The sequence below is a fragment of the Delphinapterus leucas genome, chromosome 18, assembly GCF_059928025.1.
Source record: "Delphinapterus leucas isolate spDelLeu-1000000601 "Yukka" chromosome 18, BTC_Dleu_Yukka2, whole genome shotgun sequence".
Lineage (NCBI taxonomy): Eukaryota > Metazoa > Chordata > Mammalia > Artiodactyla > Monodontidae > Delphinapterus > Delphinapterus leucas.
In genome coordinates, this window is record NC_143146.1 from 8,846,481 (window position 1) to 8,865,745 (window position 19,265).

General features: G+C 40.3%; 1 protein-coding gene across 1 annotated transcript; it reads right to left on the bottom strand.

Moving 5' to 3' along the window:
* Positions 1 to 149: 149 nt before the first annotated feature.
* On the bottom strand, positions 150 to 18,601 carry LOC111176404 (methyltransferase-like protein 21E). The gene is made up of 4 exons (XM_022576814.2): positions 18,522 to 18,601; positions 7,768 to 7,934; positions 6,540 to 6,657; positions 150 to 3,891 (listed from the first exon to the last, which is right to left on the bottom strand). Exons 1-4 carry the CDS (start codon positions 18,589 to 18,591, stop codon positions 3,488 to 3,490), a joined length of 759 nt encoding a protein of 252 aa, XP_022432522.2. The 5' UTR covers positions 18,592 to 18,601; the 3' UTR covers positions 150 to 3,487.
* Positions 18,602 to 19,265: the final 664 nt, after the last annotated feature.

Genomic DNA, 19,265 nt, shown 5'->3' on the forward strand with positions numbered 1-19,265 from the left:
ATAACCTCTATTAAAACCTTGACAGTCAGTATTGTTACTCTATTAGAAACCCAGAAAGTTACTGCAAGAAATAGACTAAGGTTTTCAGTAGCATAGTTTAACCTGTCAGAATGAAAGACAGAAAGAGAGAAAGAGAGAAAGAAAGAGAGAGAGGGAGGGAGGGAGGGAAGGAGGGAGGAAGGAAGGGGAGCAAAGGCAAAATTCACAGTAAATTCTCTTGGGTTAAAGTTAACACATCAATTCCTAGCCATTAAAAAAAAAAACTGTAAGATAGAAAAAAGCTACTCAAATTACATCTTTTGGAATTCAATTATTGTAAAATTGAATCTAGAAAAGTGTGGAGAAAAGATAGCACAAAGATAAAAGTAGACAAACACGCAGAATGGAGTGAAGCAGGAGAGACACAGGGTATGTGGGTGGGTGCTCCAATTTGCAAGGGAATGCTATAAAACAGAATAAAACAATGGGTGTTGAGCATTGTGTTTGACAGATTGACACTTGGAGAAAGAGGAACTGTTAAGAACCACACGGCTGGCTTGGTTCTAACACAGTCTTTGAAAGAAGGACACTTTAGTCTAACTAAAAATAGCTTAGTAGTGATATACAACCTTTTTTTAGCAGAGGAGCCATTTTTTTCATTTGTTACCCCAAGATTCATGCTGTTTCACCTAAAACCCTCCTAGAAGCCTCTGAGACAGTTTCTCGGAACCTTGAGACTCTGCTGGCCAGCTCAAAAACCACAGTGGCAGTAAATTCTTTCAGAGTCAACAGACCCGAATATAATTTGGGGGAAGGAGGGCAGAGCCTCGAAAACATACCTCGGGTCTAGCTGTGTCTGACCTCAGCGCGGCCACCTGGGGGCTCAGTCCTCGTTCCAGCCCCTCTTCACTCTTTTGCTCCCCGCGTGAGCTGTGCAAACGACCTCTCAGCCGATGACTCTGATGTTCTTTGTTCTGTGATGTCCAGCAGCTCGGACCAAATACTCCCGAGTCAGCCTCACACTCATACTCAACATGGAGAGAAGGTCGGTGGGCATTAGCTTCCAGACTCTTCTAGAAACGACCCCTTCTCGCCACCTCCGGGCACAGTCCCCGCCGGGGCCCGGGCTGCCATGCTCACCACAGCCTCCCCGCTGGTCCCTCCGCCCTGCGTAGTATCCTAGGAACATCAGCCGGAGTGGTCCTTACACGGAGGGGTAACTGCTTCACTCCTCTACTCCAAACCATCCCGCGATCCTCCGCTTCACCGGAGTAAGAGCCAAGGTCCTCGCAATGGCCTTGAGGTTGCGGCTGCCCTGATGTGCTGCGCAGACCCCTCAGGAGGACTCATCGCCTCCACGCGGGCAGCGCTGCTGGCCAGCGGCCCTGGGCTGTCAACGTCCGCGGGCATCGCCTCACCCCACCCCCGGCGTAAGTCACCTCGCCCAAGGTCACAGCCTTCCCGGGCCACCCGCGTCCGGTGACTGAGCGACACGGGTTATCAAGGCTCAGCAGTCTCAGCGCCCCCCGTCCCCACACCCAGGTCCAGAGCCCCATGGGGGTGGGTCGGCTGAGGCCGTGGACGGCAGCTCCACCTTTGCCCCGCTTCCTTCTGCCCCTTCCACAGGTCTTGATCCCCACGACACTCCCTAAAAATGGCCTGCACATCAAATGCCGCCTCCTGGCCTGCTTCCGGAGAACCCAGCCTGCCACGAAGGCCCCGTCCCGCCGCCGATACTGAAGCTTCCTAGCCTCCCCGCTCGCCCTGCTCCGAGCTCACTGGCCTCCGATGTTTCCTCCTGAGGACCGGTGGGCTCCGGCTTTAAGGTCCTGGCAGAGATGTTCCTTCTGCCTGGGACACACCTCCCCAAATACCTGCACTGCTGCTTCCCTCACCTCCTTCCAGCTTCGCTTAAATGTCACCTTCTAAATAAGCCTCCCTGACACCAGAGAAAAAGATTCTCATCTTCTCCTGATGCATTTGCTTACCTTTCCAGGTACTGATTTCACTTGAAAGAAATGACTTCACTCACTTACAAAAGAGTTGGAAAATTACTGTTTTAAATACATAAAGGCAGAGCAATGGTTAAAAAAAAAAAAAAAACACGGGCTCTGGACTCAGACCTGGGCCTGAGTGCCTAGCGCTGCCACTCTGCAGCTGTGTGGCTCCACCCCTGGTGGCCTCGGCTCCTTTACCTGTGCAGTGGGGATACTGATATTACATAGACTCTTAGAATGCTTGTGAGGATTAGCTGACTTTATGTACACAGCAGGCTGTGAAAACTATAAAGGGGCGTATAAATACTGGTAATTATTGAGAGATGGCCCCAGGAACCGTGCATACCAAAAAACCCACTGAGAGTACATTTGCATCCTGGCTTAAGGTCAGAGTCCTAGGAAATAAACTTTTCAGCTCTGTTCAACCCTGAGTAGACTGAGAACTTCCAGCAAAGCAGAAAGGGCTGGGCAAGTACCACCCCAAGGGCACAGAGCCTGCCTAGCCAACATCACCGAGAACCCAGAAGAGTTACCAACTGCTAGACTTCTTACGTGGTACAAAATCCTAATATTTTGCTCTTCTTGCACTGACTTTACTTACTTCAGACTTTATTCTAATCTCTAAGGTCCTTGTGGAAAAAAAAAAAGCACATAGGATTTCAAATATCTAGGTCTCTATATGTTTATCAGAAGAGCTTTAAACTTTAAAACCAGCCATATGTCTGGTTGAGATTAGAGACTGAAATCTTTTCATGTGTATTTTTATACACATGAAAAGTTTTTATATTTATTTCTCTTTCTGTGATGCAGAATAACTGTACTTGGCCTAAAAATAAAACAATGGCTCCTCCAAAATCTCAACTGATTTTATGTTTTCTTCCATTCATTTTTCATTTACTGGAGTGAAATGTCCTTGCCTGTAACCTCGAATCCACCAGCTTGACTGATTTCAGAGGGTGTGCTGGAGACCCACCCTGCCAAGCAGAGAAGACAGACCACCAATAAGCTGGCACTAATGAAGCCACAATAATCTAACATTGACCATTACCTTCTCTGTCTGCCTAGTCAGATTTATTTGTAGAGCCCACTATAGTCCGTTTCATTATTTCTAAAGAGAGAATCACATAAGCTTATGTTTAAAACATTTTAGACATACTATTATTAACCATCATTCTACAGTTATACATTAACAATAACTGCACCATTTATTAAGACGATAATAATTATAAATGGTACTATAGAAAGATAAGGAAAGCAGACATTGTCCTAACCAATTACCACACAGAATGGCTTTGCCATCCTATACACCTGTGTGCTATATCTGGGAAAATCCCTGTCTGGGGCAAGGTGCGTGTGCACGTGTGTGTGTGTGTGTGTGCGTGTGCGTGTGTGTGTGCGTGTGTGTGTGTCCCCTTGGGAAAGTCAGCTATATCAGATCATCCAGGTTCTTTGTTAAAGCAATAATAATCACTAGAAATTGCCTTCCCTTTCCAAGTCCTCCTCTGAGGATATCATGCACTCCTCCAATTTTTCTTCATAGCTTTATACAATTTAATATTCAGGCTAGGGAAACTGGAAATCTCCTCCAGGTTAAACAACTCCTTAAATCTATCTACAAATTTATTTTCCTTCTCCAACCTGAATTTCATGACCCAGAGGATGACGGTGGTTTCTTTGCACAGATGGTCAAAGGTAATGAGGAGTTCTTCCAGAAATGGATGAGCATAGACAACATCGGCCGCCAGGATGTAGTCAAAGTTGCTGGAAGCCTTGGGAAAGTTCTTGTCTAAAGCTACACCCCAGGAGAGCTCTTTAACCTGAGGCAAATGCTTACATTTCATTTTGGTGTTTTGGGAAATATTATATTGCAGGTTTCCAAGTAACTCAGGTAAATCTGTGGCAGTCACGTGTGCACCTGGGAAACAAAGGACAGTAGGAAAAGTAACCTTCATGGGATAAGGTAAAGCAATTAGGTTTCAAGCCACCATGCACTTTGCAATTCTGCACAAATGCTAACCTCATGTCAAGGACTGGTCAGTACACACAGGAGGGAAATCCCTTCAAAATGGATGCTAAGGCACCTTTATGCCTCTCCTTAAAAACAATTAGATTCCCCAGGCACTTCTGCACTCTGCTGCATTTTTCTGTTCTCCTGGTTTTTTGTCTGTCTTGTTTTGTTATTGTTGCTGTTATTTTCTATTTATCTACTTAAAAAATCAAGAGAAAGGGAAATTCAAAGTATTTGGTACCCTCATTGGAACAATCAGATGTCACAATTGAAAGATGAAAGGGTTCTTCACTAAAAGAAGTCTGAGCCCCAGTCACGTGAGACCAAACGGGTGTATATAACACTGGGCATCGTATCGTTGACCAGGAAGTGCTCAAGTGTGAGAAATGGAGGGAGGAGAGAAGACTTTTCAATGTCATTACATGGAAAGTATCAGGACACCCATGTTCATGCCCACATATAGTGCTCATACAACCAAAGATCATAGACAGAGGACAGAATGCTCAGATGAAGAAGAGATAAAGAATCCCCAAGGTAAAAGTGAATACTGGTGGTCATTGTCAGGAAGAAATCAGAAAGCAAAAACCAATAAAATTTGGCCCTTAAAGTGAACTTTGAGCAGTAGCAGAGCCTGAAAACAATGTGTAAATAAGCCTAGGATTGGCTGATTCCACATCATCAGACATGAAAGAAGAAATGGAAGGGAAGTCTAGTTCAGCCCAGACTGGTTTAGAGCCCATTCTTCACCCAAGATGGCAAGTTTCTCTGGCCACTGACTGTATTTTCTGGAACATATTAAAATGGGAGGAAAATAAGCATTTCATTGGTAGAATCACAGAGATATGAATCTCTACATTCTAGTGGGGTGGGTGGGTCTATCATTTTTCACAAATCTTTTTAAAATCCCAAGATAAGGAAGGATCCCCTCTGTCCCCCGACCCTCTAGATCTTTGTGTCTAGAGAGGTAAATATAATCACTGACTAAACAAAGTTTCCACCTTTTGATATTTGTTTCAAGTTATAGGAGCAGACCAAAAGGATCAAACCATAATTCAAAAAGACACATGCACCCCTATGTTCATTGCAGCACCATTTACAATAGCCAGGTCATGATAGCAACCTAGGTGTCCACTGACAGATGAATGGATAAAGAAGATGTGGTACATATGTACAATGTAATATTACTCAGCCATAAAAAGGAATGAAACCGGGTCATTTGTAGAGATGTGAATGGACCTAGAGTCTGTCATACAGAGTGAAGTAAGCAAGAAAGGGAAAAACAAATATCGTATATTAACACATGTATGTGGAATCTAGAAAAACGGTACAGGTGAACCTAGTTCCAGGGCAGGAATAGAGACACAGACGTAGAGAACAGACATGTGGACACAGTGGGGAAGGGGAGGGTGGGATGAATTTGGGGATTAGGTTTGACATAAATACACTACCATGTGTAAAATAAATAGTGGGAACCTGCACTATAGCACAGGGAGCTCAGCTCAGTGCTCTGTGATGACCTAGATGGGTGGGATGGGGGGCAGGGAGGTCCAAGAGGGAGAAGAAATATGTATACATACAGCTGATTCACTTTGTTGTACAGCAGAAACTAACACACTGTAAAGCAATTATACTCCAATAAAAAAATATTTTTTAATTATGAATGAACGACTTCCCAAAACACAAATTCTGCTCTTAAATGAGGAAGCCTTCAGGAATAAATCCAATGTGCCTCTGACACTGTCCATACTAAATGGAATGGTGAGTTTAGAAAGCAATATCAAGACAGAGCAATCTAAAAATTATATTTGGAGAGGACTTCAAGGGTCTTATATTTCCCCAGTGTTTAGAAAGTTGTAAACTGCTAAATCTTGAATTCCTCTCAAGATTTTAGAGTGGCAGGTGTGCACTTCTGAAGATGAAGGAAATCAGGACAGATGTGGGCAGCACACGTCAGAGAAGGCAGCTAAATTAAGGCCATGAAATAGATAACAGCAACAAAAAAGACTGAACTGAAGCAGGCTCAGGCATACATATAGACAATCACACATTTAGTTGGAAAAGAAGATGTTGGTGAAAGAACAAGGGATTGCAAAAGAAAAATGGAAATAACTGAGAAAATTGATGGACAAATGCCTAAACTTAGAAGCAGACGTGATTTCTCATACTCTTTCTCTATTCTAACAGATGCTTTTTCATAAAAGCATAGGACTTCAAAACCCAAAAGGAATATACAACTACATGGGAATGTTGAAATGGGGCTAAAATTTAAATAAAGATCGTCTGAGTCCGCATAGTCAGCTCTGCTTATGCCTAGTATTTCACACGTCCTCCAGCAGTCAGGATGCTGGGGTGCACATCCCAGTTAGCCAGGATAAAAATCCAGCTTCCCAGAAAACCAAATGGGTGACTTTAACATCAGTTTCCTGATAAAGCCCATTCGACAAATTAAGGGGTTAAAAATAGGCCCAGGTCATAGTAAACTGGATAGTAAAAGCAAGTAATGATACAGGATAATGGAATTCGCTGATCCCACTCAATCAAAAACACCTGCTTACCAAGTAAACTCGCCACGATGGAGACTAACCCTGTTCCAGCTCCAATTTCAATCACATTTTTGTCAACCATGTTATACTGCTTTACATTTGTTTCCAGAAAATAGCATAGAACAAGGGCCTATGAAAATTCAAAAAAAGAAAAAAGTAGTGCTTGGCAAGTAATCACAGAAAGTAAAATTAAACTCTATTAGATAAATACCCCACGAACGCTATGATACATATGTGAGCCCATGTGAGTGCATGTGTGCATCCATACACATCACTACAGAAAATTATCCACAGAAGTACATCCTTCAATAGGTTCAACACTTAGGATAGGAAAAGTCCTTGGGGATTGTTGGGGAGAAAAGAGAACTAAGAATATAGAGTTCAGTTACTTAGGCTTGATTATCCTTAAAAGAAGCAACTTCTAATAATAACAGTCATTTTAAAGAAGTGTGTGGGGTTTCCCTGGTGGCACAGTGGTTAAGAATCCGCCTGCCAATGCAGGGGACACAGGTTCAAGCCCTGGTCCGGGAAGATCCCACATGCCGCGGAACAACTAAGCCCATGTGCCACAACTACTGAGCCTGCGCTCTAGAGCCCGTAAGCCACAACCACTGAGCCCGCGTGCCGCAACTACTGAAGCCCGCATGCCTAGAGCCCATGCTCTGCAACAAGAGAAGCCACCACAATGAGAAGCCCATGCACGGCAACAAAGAGTAGCCCCCACTCACCACAACTAGAGAAAGCCTGCGCACAGCAACAAAGACCCAACACAGCCAAAAATAAATAAATTTATAAAAGAAGAAAAAAAGAAGTGTGTGTTTGGGATTGAGGCAGACAGTGGGGGGAGGGGGTCTGCACCCTTCATAGGACAATTGATAAATAAGTGGTGGTCTTTTAGAATATTCTGCGTGTTGAGACTGAAATGGATTTCATTATAATTGTTTAACTCAAATGGAACCAGTTAAATGGGAAATTAAAATGTTTACTATTCTAAACTTCTGTGACTTATAGTCACAAAAAACTGAAGGTGTAAACAACACTCTTTATTAACGCTACAAATCAGAAATAGAAGTCATTGGTAAAAGCATCTTCCCTATTTCGTGATTTCTAAATTTTAGTGTTGTTTGAGGTCACAAAAGAGAACCATGGAGCCTCCTTTCTCCTTCCAAACAGTATATAATAACGAACAACATTGGATGAGAACTCATTGAAATGCAGCAAACTTTGTATGAATTCATACCGATGGCCAAACAATAGCACCGTAACAATCCATGGCTTCAGTAATCCGAATCTCATGACCAACGAAATGAAATCCCTCCCAGGAGATGGCTGTTACTAAAGTTGGAACAAAACACCTCCGCATGATCTCTGCAACCACTTTCCTGTCATCATCGGCTTCTCTGTTCTCTGAAAGGAGGGGAAAAAAAACACAACAAGGCAGTGGTTGTGGTACTAAACCATAGCGAAGGAGAACCTGATGGAGGTGCAGCATCTCTACTTATGCTAAGTTGCTTTTGAATAGGCACTGATTTTAGGTGCAACATAATAATAGTAAGGTAAGCTATTTGAAAATAACTCAACAGAAGCTAATATTTCATACATCAGGATAGCAACATCCTTCTGAATTTCACTGAGGTTGAAATCACCATTAGACATTTCTGCAATGCTATGTGAAATAAACAATTACTGATATACTTCTTTAAAAAGCAATGTATTTTAAAGGCTACCAATCTATTCACAGAGCAAAAGAAAGATTGGTGATGGAATCTAAGATCTCAACTATTCGTATTGGCTACACAGTGCGATGCCAGTTATTTGAATAATGGAATAGTAGCAGATCTTTTATGACCTGCCTTTATCCAGACAAAAGACATTTGATACCACCCAACAATATACCCTTGTATTATTTTATTATTACTTATTTTATATTATTATTTGGTGACAACTCATGGCATCTTAACATCCACAATATCACGTATGTTTCATAAGCAACATCAACCACCAATTACTGAGCACATACTTCACAGGCCAGACCACGGTAAATATGTATATAATATTTCTCGTAATTTTTGCAACAACTTGTGAGGTAGGCATTATTATTTGCACTTTTACAGATAATGAAACTAAGACTCAGAGGGCTTTGTCAGCTTGACCAAGCTCATGCAAATTGTAAATGAAGGAGCCAAAATTTGAGCTCCTTTTTGGTTGCTCTAAAGCCCCTCTCTGCACTATTAAAAAGCTATGATATAATTTTTAAAAATCCAGTTGTCTCTAAGAATTCAGAAACTAGTTATGGGGCTTCCCTGGTGGCGCAGTGGTTGAGAGCCCACCTGCCAATGCAGGGGACACGGGTTCGTGCCCCGGTCTGGGAAGATCCCACATGCCGCGGAGCGGCTAGGCCCGCTGAGCCAGCGCGTCCGGAGCCTGTGCTCCGCAAAGGGAGAGGCCCGCGTACCGCAAAAAAAAAAAACTAGTTATGGAGCAAGATACACATCTCTCTCTAAGCCTCCATTTCCCTGTTTGTAAAATGTGAAAGATAAAAGAACCTACATCAAATAGTGTTGGAAGATTTAAATGAGATGATGTATATAATGTGCTTAGCACTTTGTTACATAGAGTTCAATAAATTATTATAATTATTGTCATTGTAACTGTTATTATATTTTGGTCATGAAACTAAATGATAAAACAAGATCACCACATAAACAAAAATATTGGATTGTGTGGTACTTGATTGAAAATTCTATAGTTACTTGTAGAAGCAGTGAGTAGAATGGTGGTTACCAGGGGCAGGGGGTGGGGGAAACGTGGCGATGTAGGTCAAAGGGTACAAAGTTTGTAAGATGAATAAGTGCTGGAGATCTAATGTACAGCACCATGACTACAGTTAATAATAATGTGCTGTATACTTGAAATTTGCTAAAAGAGTAGATCTTAAATGTTCTCTCACACACAAAAAAAATTTTTAAAAAATGGTAACAATGTGATATGGAGTCTATGTATCTATACATGGAGGATAAATTATAGATTAGAGGTATTTACCGCAGAATGGTGACATCACTGTGAACTGAGAAAGTAAGACTGTTACTCCAAAGAAGGGACTGGGAGCTTAAAGATGAAGAGGCATCTTTGAACAGCCCTAGTTGGGGAATAATCCAGGAAACAGATGAGGTTATACATTAGAACACTCTGGCACATTTTCCCATGTCTTCCTCCTTTTCTAGTCCCTTACTAGCTTCTCCTTGCAAGACAGGAGAAGCCATTCATCTGATTAGCAGCTTAAAATGTGGATTGGACCACGGTTTTTCCTAGTGTGAGGGGTAGCTGTGCCTTAAAATGCCAGCCCTCATGTGCTGATACCCCCTTCCCACCTCCCTTCATGAGGTAGGCTGAGCTGGGCAAAGCCCTGCCTCAGAGAGAACTTAACCAATAAGAGTATCTAGGGCTGCAGTCCTTTATTTTCAAGTAGAATAGAATCATTGCTTACATCTAGATGATATGTTAAATGTCTGCCATTCAAAACACGTCTTTCAAAATTCTTGTACACACCTCAAGGCTGAAATTACATTCAGCAGTCCCAAATTCATACTTGCTGTTTTGAAATATTTTTTAGTACAAGATATAAAAGATGATATGAATAAATGGAGAGAGGCTCTATACACAAATGGGGTGACTTATACTATAAAAATGTCATATATATTCAATACAATATCAATCATAATTCCAGTTAGCTTTTTTAAGAAACTTGATATACTCACTCCAAAACTTAAATGGAAGAATAAACATCCATAAAGAGTTAACTTTGTAAAAGAAGAATAAGAGGTAGGAGAATATCTGCTTTATTAGATATTTAGGTATACCACAAAGCCATAGTAACAAAAACAGTATGGTATTGGTGCAAGAGATAAATGGACCAGTGGGCAAAATAGGGATCTCAGAGACAAACCCATGTAGATAGAGGGGGTGGGTTAGCTGCCACATTACATGGAGAAAAATAAAACTGGATCTCTACGTAAAATCTTTTATAAAGGCAGATTCCAGAGGGATTAAAGACCAAATGTAAGAGGAAAAAAAAATTTAATAGTATAAGATGATATCTTTGTGAAAGTAGGGAGGAGAGAACCTTCTTAAAATCCACAATACCCAAAAGTGATGAATATTCTTATATCAAAAGTGAAGATTTCTATTCTGTGAATGAAGGTTAAAAGTGTGGATGAGATTAAAAGATGACAGATGAGAAAAGATCTTCTACAATGTCTAAGACTGAAAAGAGATAATATCTCGAATATACAAGAAATCTGTATAACCTCCAAATTGACAAGGAGAAAGATAGTAACCACAATGAAAAATAAGCAAAGGAGATAAACTGGCAGATTACAGAAGACGAAACCAAAAAAGCCACAAAGCAACATGGAAATGTTCCAACTCAGATATAGACAAATTAAAACAAGGTATCTCTTATACTCATTAAACTTGACAAAAATTAGAAGCTGGACAGTGCTGAGTGATAGGGGGCTCGTGGGGATGGCAGAACCTCAGGTACCACTGGTGAGAATACAGAATGTTGCAGTCATTCTGGAGAGCAATCTAAGGTATTTTGTTAATCTAAGGTATTTTGTAGGACATTTTGTATAATGTCCTACAATCCAGCAATCCTGCCCCCACCCCCAAATTTTTACACAAGTCCTTAAATGGATATGTGTGAAAATATTTATCAAAGATACATATCAAACACACTAGAATGGTTGCCAGGAGGGAGGTGGAAAAGGAAAGGAAGTAGGAAATGCGTAAAAGAAGAATAGATGAATGGATGAATGAGACAAAATACAGAGAGATATACATACAACAGTGGGGTCTTTCTGAGATGATGAACATGCACCATGTAAGTAAGTGAAGGCCTCAAGAGACTTTCCAATTTCTCCATGGCACTGAGGCAAGAATGGGAGTGAGGGGTCTTGAGTCTCTGAGTCCTAAGGGAAGATGTAGTTGTCAAACTGTCCTATGAGCTCCAATAACATCATTTCCTAGCATTCGAGGAATATAGTGGAAAGATGGAGGTAAATTAAGTTTGCCCTTGTTGGAAAATTCCTTCAGTGGCCATAATCCAGCAGGGACATTCAGCCAAGATGATTTCCGGTCCTAAATTCTGTGATCCCTTCACAGAGCCCTGTCTAGGATCCAGACAGAACCAAGCATTCTCCAAAGGACTCTAATCTCACTGTGTGCCACAGAGGGGCCCCCCTCTACCACCCACTCTATCACCACCACAAACACTGACCTTTGGCAGAGATGCAGAGAAAACAAAGAGATGAAAAACGGATAGTCTTCAGCATGAGTCACCTCTTCTAATATATTTCACTATATTTCTCCTTAAACCACGGCATGTATTCACATTCACAGGAATAGCTCTAAGAACCAAATAATATTGGTAATATGTTGTATTTGAACTTTAACTTTCACTTCACTAGATTCACTTGCCTTGCTAAGATGGGGGGTGGAGGGGCAGCTTTTGCTCTGGAAGTTCTTTAGGGAAAAGCAGAGAACATTAATTGCTTCCTTGACCTTTAGCTGAATGTGCCCTCTTGGGCCTCCTTGCAAACCCCTTGTAAATGCAGCACTTCTTTGACAAGTCACCTAACGTATCAGGGATTAATAGATGTCAGAGTACACTAAATCCCAGGAGCGTCTCCTAAAGTTCCAATCATTGTTCTAAAAACTTTGCCAGTGAATATCTACAGCTACCACACTGACATCTCCGACTTTGCACTTTCTTTTAAAGGTTAGTTGACCAGATCAGTGCTGCTGTCCCAACAACTAAAGTGTAATAACAAATAATTCCTGTTTTTTCACTATCTTTCTAAATAAACAGAGCTAGTCATTTTTTTTAAAGAATGACATCTTTACTTCTATATAGAAATGAGATTAAAAATATATATGTGAATATATTACATAATCAAAAATGACTTACACCCCTCCAAAATAATCTTCTAAGAGATTTCATGAAACAACAGTAACCACTATTAATTGCACATACACTCTAAAAGAACACAATTCTATCCATCGTACATGGTCATTTGAAATTAGTCATACACCTAGGATGACCACATATCCTTTAGAAAACATTATCAAGCTGAAGAAAATTTAACTGACAGTGTTTTAGTATTCTCTTTGGCATTTAAAGGCTATGTAACTACAACTCATTCTGTAAGAAGAGACACTCATAAAAAATAGCATAATTTATAGCAGGAAACCAAAATATACTGAACTTGGCTACTTGAAATAATTTGTCTAGATGTAATACATTGGATTTTAAAAGCAAATGTACACACACGAACAATTATGTCCATCTTAAAACTTTGCTGTTTTTCAGCATTAACTTCTATTTAAAGATTTTGAGGTAAGAATTTTTTTTTGGCTGTGCCTTGCAGCTTGCAGGGTCTTAATTCCCCGACCAGGGATTGAACCCCAGCCCACCGCAGTGAAAGCACCGACTCCTAACCACCGGACCGCCAGGCAACTCCCTGAGGTAACAATTTTAACCATAGTTATTCATTTAAATCAAAAGACAAGTTTAGTGTTTTAGCAATATCACCACCCATTTCAAGGTTGATGACAAGAACCGTTGGACAGGAATCTAACGCAAAGAGCTGCACTATTACAAAGGTGTCCCTAATGTCACCTTGTTGTAATAACAGGGGGACATCTATACTCCAAACATAATACACAAAGAGTGGGCCCCTCGAAGTGCATGCTTAGTTATTTGTTGATTATGGGATTGAATCTTGAGAAGGTTAATGAATGAGTGGATTTTGGTTTTTAGGTAAGATTTGAACAGCAACTTTCCCCAAAAATTAACAGCATTATCACACAACGGAATTCTGGTTTACACTTCTGAAGAATAATTTTTCCATACATATTCTCTGCTTGTTATCTAGTACTTAGGCTTCAGGATAAATAACTAAAACGAGGAAATGCTACACAAAATGTTGGATTTGGTTTCCCGGCATGAAAATCAGAAAACTTCTGATATCTATACCATTAGATAAGAGCTATCTACTAGAATCTTAGAGTATTATTTTATTAATGAATTTAATATTGAACACAAATATTAAAACAGATTGTAAATAAAACATAATCAAGAAAGTATTACATTTATGTTGCTCTCTTAGGCTTATCTATTTTAATGCTTTTTTATACATAAAAAGGCTTAACACCATTTTCCTGCTATTAAATCTTTGCTGATAGTGAATAAAATCTACCAGGTGCTCTTGTTCTCCAGAGAATTAAAGGGGTTTCAAGTATGAAGTAAAAATTAGCAAGATTCTGCCCTTCACGATGATATTTTTCTTAAGAGGAAAATTCGACAGTGAATTGATTTCCAAGGCTGGATTGTAAGAAGCCTTCAAAAATAGAGGCTCTGTCTGTATTCTTCTCTTTTATACTTTTAAGGTCAATAACAGCAATAATAAATGGAAGGGTCAAATCACAGAAATAGATGAAAAGAAAAAAAATTCTTTAATAGCTATGACAAGTGAATTCAAGCTTCCATTTGAGGGCTGTCACAGAAAACTGTCTGTGAAATTTAAAGTAAAAACCCCTCAACGAAATGAAAGACACTGTCATTCAATCGAATCTTCTATTCAAAGATGAATGTCATGTGCTTCTTAGAAATACCTAGAGAATTTTTTTTAAAGATGTTAAAGGTATTTTCAGATTAGTGAATGGTCACAGGTAAACCTGAAAGCTACAATTCTGAATGCCTCAGCAATGTCAAGGTCTCAGGCCCTTATGTTGAAACTAATTCTTGAGACATTTTCACAAATGTTTTTTGTCTGGATGTCCATGTACTTTCAAGAATAAAAAGAAGCTGTAACTTTCATCACGTGGCTCAAATGACAGCTACAATTACCAAAGAAAGAAAATTCATTTTTTTACTGACACTGCTCAGGATGCAAGTGGGAAAAAACAGAACCAAATCTAGTTGTACTCAGAGCCTACTGCTGGGATTGTACCAGGGAGAGACAATTAAACAGATGTCAATGAAGTGTGATAAGTGGAATAAAAGAAATATTTCTGAGGTGCTATGGGAAGCACCACTGCTTGGTCAAATCAGGAGAAGCATCCTCAAGGAGGAGACATTTGAGTTGAGGTGGAGGGAAGGGGAAGGCTGCCAGGCAGAAAAGGAAGGAAGCAAGGTCAAGGGAGATGCAACACTGCCAGGGTGTGGAGGCCAGCTTGAGAGCCTGGAAGGACCGGGGAGCTGGTGTACAAGCTGGTGCAGAAAATAAGCCTGAAGAAAGCAGGCTGGGATCAGACCTGTGGGCAATGTTGACCTTTCTTCTACAAGGTGAACAGGAGCCAATAAAAATCATTAGGACAAGAACTGACACAATCAAAATTGGTATTTGAGAATTGACTTCTGGCAGCAGCAGCTAAGGCTACGTTAGAAGCTAATGGGAAGACGTAATAATCTAGACAAAAGATGCAAGAGTCTGAAGTGAGGCAGCAGCCCTGGGTCTGGGAGCCAAGCGTGAATTTGTGAGCTCTTGAGGCAGTGGTAGACGCCCTGTCGAGGGCAATAAGTGACGTTCAAACTTGACATTCAGCCCTGAGTTTTGAAGATATCTGAGGCAGATAATCATGTTTGAATTATTTTTATTCAATACGTGGAACATTTATTAGTCTTATCTAGCAGATACTTATTCAGGTTACTTTTTAAACATGTAAAACGTGTCAATGGATGATTTTCACATTAGTAATTATGCGGCTATAGTACTCCAACTAGTATATTAATATATTAACTCAAGACTCTAGTTTGGTATGTTTCTTAAGCAGCAATAGAATTACTCAAACTTCCTTCTTCCTCTATTGAGGCAATGTTGCTTATAAAGGCCATATTTTCCATTAATCCAACTCTGTAAAGATTTATGAAGATCCTTGTGAAAGACTTAGTGCTATCCCTAAGTAATACATTGTACCTGGTCCTGAAAAGAGTCAACTGACTAGTGGCTGGAAATACAAGATCATCCCTAATGAGCAGATTTGAAGTCCAGCCATTAGGCCTCAGTTATAGCTAATTCATTCGTTCCCTCATTTACTGAGTACATGGGCACTGTGAATACAAAGATAGAGCAACATATAAGTGGTCGAATAGAGACTTAACTAGTTAACTCAAAAACAGAAAGAGAAAGCTCCATGCCTCAGAGAGCTCAGCAAAGAATGGCCTGAGCCTTGATGACTATGGGTTTGTAAGTCAGATAAGAGAAGGCAAGATACGCCGTACGTAGGCATCTACATGTGCAGAAGCCCACTGGCAAAAGACTCTTGACCAATTTTCCAATTTGGGAAACTCTGAGAACTCGAATATAGGATAAGTGGTGGTCATAGCATGAGATAAAACACTGTGTGTCATGCTAAGAAGTCTCGATTTTATCCTATAGGAAACACTGAGGCACTGAAGAATTTTAGGGAGGAGGAGAATGTGACAAGATGTTAATTTTTAAAAAGATCATGTATCTGTGGATAAAGAAAGGGAGCCAGCCCAGGGTTGGGGAGGCCAGTTAGAAGGCAGTTACAACAGTCAAGAGAAGAAATAAGCAAGATGATGCTGCAAACAGGGGGTGAGGGGTACAGAAACATATTAGGAGGTAAAGATCAACGGGATGTGATGGTGACGGGTGTGGGGAAAGGGGAAAGACTGGCATGATTCCAGGTTTCGGGGTAGCTGGAGAAATGACGTTGCCATAAACTGAGAGAGAAAATACAGGCGGAGGGGCAAATCTGCAAAAGCAAAATTATTTTTTAATGCATCTGGATCTGCCATCTGGCATGCTGGCTACAGAGGTGTGCTGCTTGGATTAAGAGAACGTGCTGCAGCAGGTTCACCTGGCTCCTCGGAGGCCAGGCTTCCCCCGGGCTGCCCCTAAGCCGGCCCCTCTCCCGCTGCAGAGGATGCTTGTCCAGGGGGCAGCTTCTGTGGGGTGGCTCCCTGTGGGCCTGCCCAAGACCTTCTCAGAGCTGTGATGCAGCCTCTGCTCACCTGGACTTGCAGTGATGCGAAGGCTCTCCCGGCCTACTTCTGCTCCTTCCTCCTTTACCCTCCACAGACATTTCCTCCAATAAATCTCGCGCATGTTAAATCCCATTCTGGCATCTGCTTCCTAACTAACACAAGGCAGAATGGAGGACGTCAAGTAAGCAGCTGGAAGGACAGATCTGGGAATCACTGCATGGGAATCACTGCGCCTCTGGTTAGTACGAACCTGTTCCAAGGCTACAGACCCTGAGGAGTGTCCTTTATAACACACTGCTACTTGTGCTAACAGCCGGAGAGCCACCGTTGGCAAGAGTAGGCAACCTGAGAGATTCGGAATAGTTAACGTGGATGAGGTTTTAGACAGTTTAGATTATAATGCAACATTAGAAACCATAGACAGAGGAATTTTTAGCATCCACTACAGTCCTAACTTTAATCTGTACATAACTAAGTGACATCCTATAATTCTTTGGATCTTCAGGCCAGTGTTGAAATACAAGAACTGGGCTGTGGGTTTGCTCCATCCTTTCCAAGCACAAGATGACTAAGTATAAACAGTTAGGACAGGAAAAGTCACTACCCTACAGTACTTGAGAACTGAGTGTTCTACTGGTTAGTGGGAGCCTTTCCAACAAAATGCAATCTGACTCTGTCCCAGTGGCACACACTTCATCCCCTTAGCACTGTGCCTATGAATGTATTTTTAAAGCTTCAGCTGACAATGTAGGTGATTATGGGCTGTGTCTGTTCATGTTGTAAACTATTTTCTTGTTAGTTCTGTCTCCACCTTACCTTGAACTTCTTCCATGGCCTTTGTAATTTGCCGAATTATCATATGCAAAGTTGAAACCAAGCATTATGGTAATGATAATGATGACATTTTATTCATAAACTGCAGAGAAACTGCATCTTCATTCAAATCATCTAAATGGCTGGATTCTCTAAGTGATTATGACTTTAAATGTTTAGATTTGCAAAAATTACTACAGCAAAACCGTACATGTTTAAGCTACATAGGCTGCCAACACTGGGCATACACCCAGCTCTCTTGGCCTAAAGACATGCTCACCTAGGTAGAGGCCACCTGGTATGCCTAAAAAAGGCGAAGAAAACAGGACTCTAGTCCTTAGAAAATATCCACAGTGTAAAGGAGAAAGAGAAAGAAGTCAGGATAATTAAATTTGTACTACAACTGTGCTACAAAACCATGGTAATAATTCTTCTAGTCTATGTCAAGAGCATATGTCTGCACTTTTTATCTCAAGACAGTGGGGATATATTACGTAATCTATGCAAAGTCATACTTGATGTTTAGGATGATGTAAAAAACAGTGGGTTAATTCCAAATAATTCCACTGGTGGTAGAATTCAACCTTAAATTCTCCTTACCACAAGAGGTCAAAATACATTATTATTTGCCTCTAATTAATACATCAGAGGGACCATAAGCACAGTCTAGAAATATTTTATAGCCTAAAATCATTTTTCATGGAAGCATTTGTAAAAAATCTTTAGTTTTACATAAAACTATTTTATCTCTCTTGCAATCTTCCTATCTGAAAAGAAATAACCACAAAATCACAATCATATATTTAGTGTACAGCACTTGGGGAAAAATTTATTCCACTTTTCCAGATTAAAAAAATAAAAACTCTAAATACCTAGCAAGTCTATATATTTGATTTATTATCTGTCCAAATTATCTCTAACATATCATCAGGCCCACAGGTATAGCAGGGGACATTAAACATTACTAGAGATAGTTACAGGTTAGCAAACACAAGCCAAGGTATAATATGGCTTATTATATAGTATGCATATAAGATATAATATGCAATTGATAAAAGTCCTAGCTCTCTTTATGACATCAGCAAACACTGCAAAGGTAAACATTTACATTCTGTTGTTTCTCTTCTTAGAATTGGCCAAATTACATAAAGAAACATAAAATAATTTACCTTTTTTAGCTTTGAGATCCATTAAGCGATGAACTAAGGGATGGCTATATATTGATGCTTTCTTGATCATTTCTTGAAAACTAGGCAAATAATACATTAAAATATCAAATGGTAATAATTAATTCAAAATGTGTGTTAAGTGCTTTCATATTTACCTAATAAAGTTTAACATCAAATACAGCAGAGAAAATTATATTAAAATATCTTATTAATAAATCATGATTTTAAAAAGAGTGCACTGAAATGCAATCTATCTAGTACAACCAAAATTCAGGGTCAGAAATTTTAGAAGCTCCTGGAAAAAGAAAACATGTTCTTCACCAGAGACCACCTCAGCTATCATGAAGCAAGGCATCATCTTTATACTGACTAGTCAGAGAGCGATCCTAAAACTTAAGAGGCGATTAAAACATTGGGAGAGAATGGGTTTCATTCAGTGTAGTGAAAACCATAGCATTAATCTAAAACAAAGCTTCCTACATAGTAATAGATGCAGAGTCCCTCTCATCCGTGGTCATCAGCATGTACCCAGGGGCAAAGAGCCCAACCACCAGATGGTTTTTTTAAGTAGCTTCTTCTTTAAAGAGAAATCCATACAATCTCAGCAAACACATTTAAAATTAAAGAAATTCAAGTATTTTATGCCTCTCAAGCAGAGCATATCATGTGAATAAGCTTAAACAAGCTGTAATTCCAACTTTGGAAAACAACAATTTGACGTTCTAGGTATCAGGTTTTGAATCA

What these genes read in the sequence shown, in the direction of transcription:
- LOC111176404 (XM_022576814.2), bottom strand. Translation starts at nt 18,591, where the DNA reads ATGATCAAGAAAGCATCAATATATAGCCATCCCTTAGTTCATCGCTTA. An exon ending in GTGCTATTGTTTGGCCATCG is followed by an intron (nt 6,658 to 7,767) that starts GTATGAATTCAT and finishes GAATTTTCATAG; the next exon opens with GCCCTTGTTCTATGCTATTT. An exon ending in CATCGTGGCGAGTTTACTTG is followed by an intron (nt 3,892 to 6,539) that starts GTAAGCAGGTGT and finishes TTTGTTTCCCAG; the next exon opens with GTGCACACGTGACTGCCACA.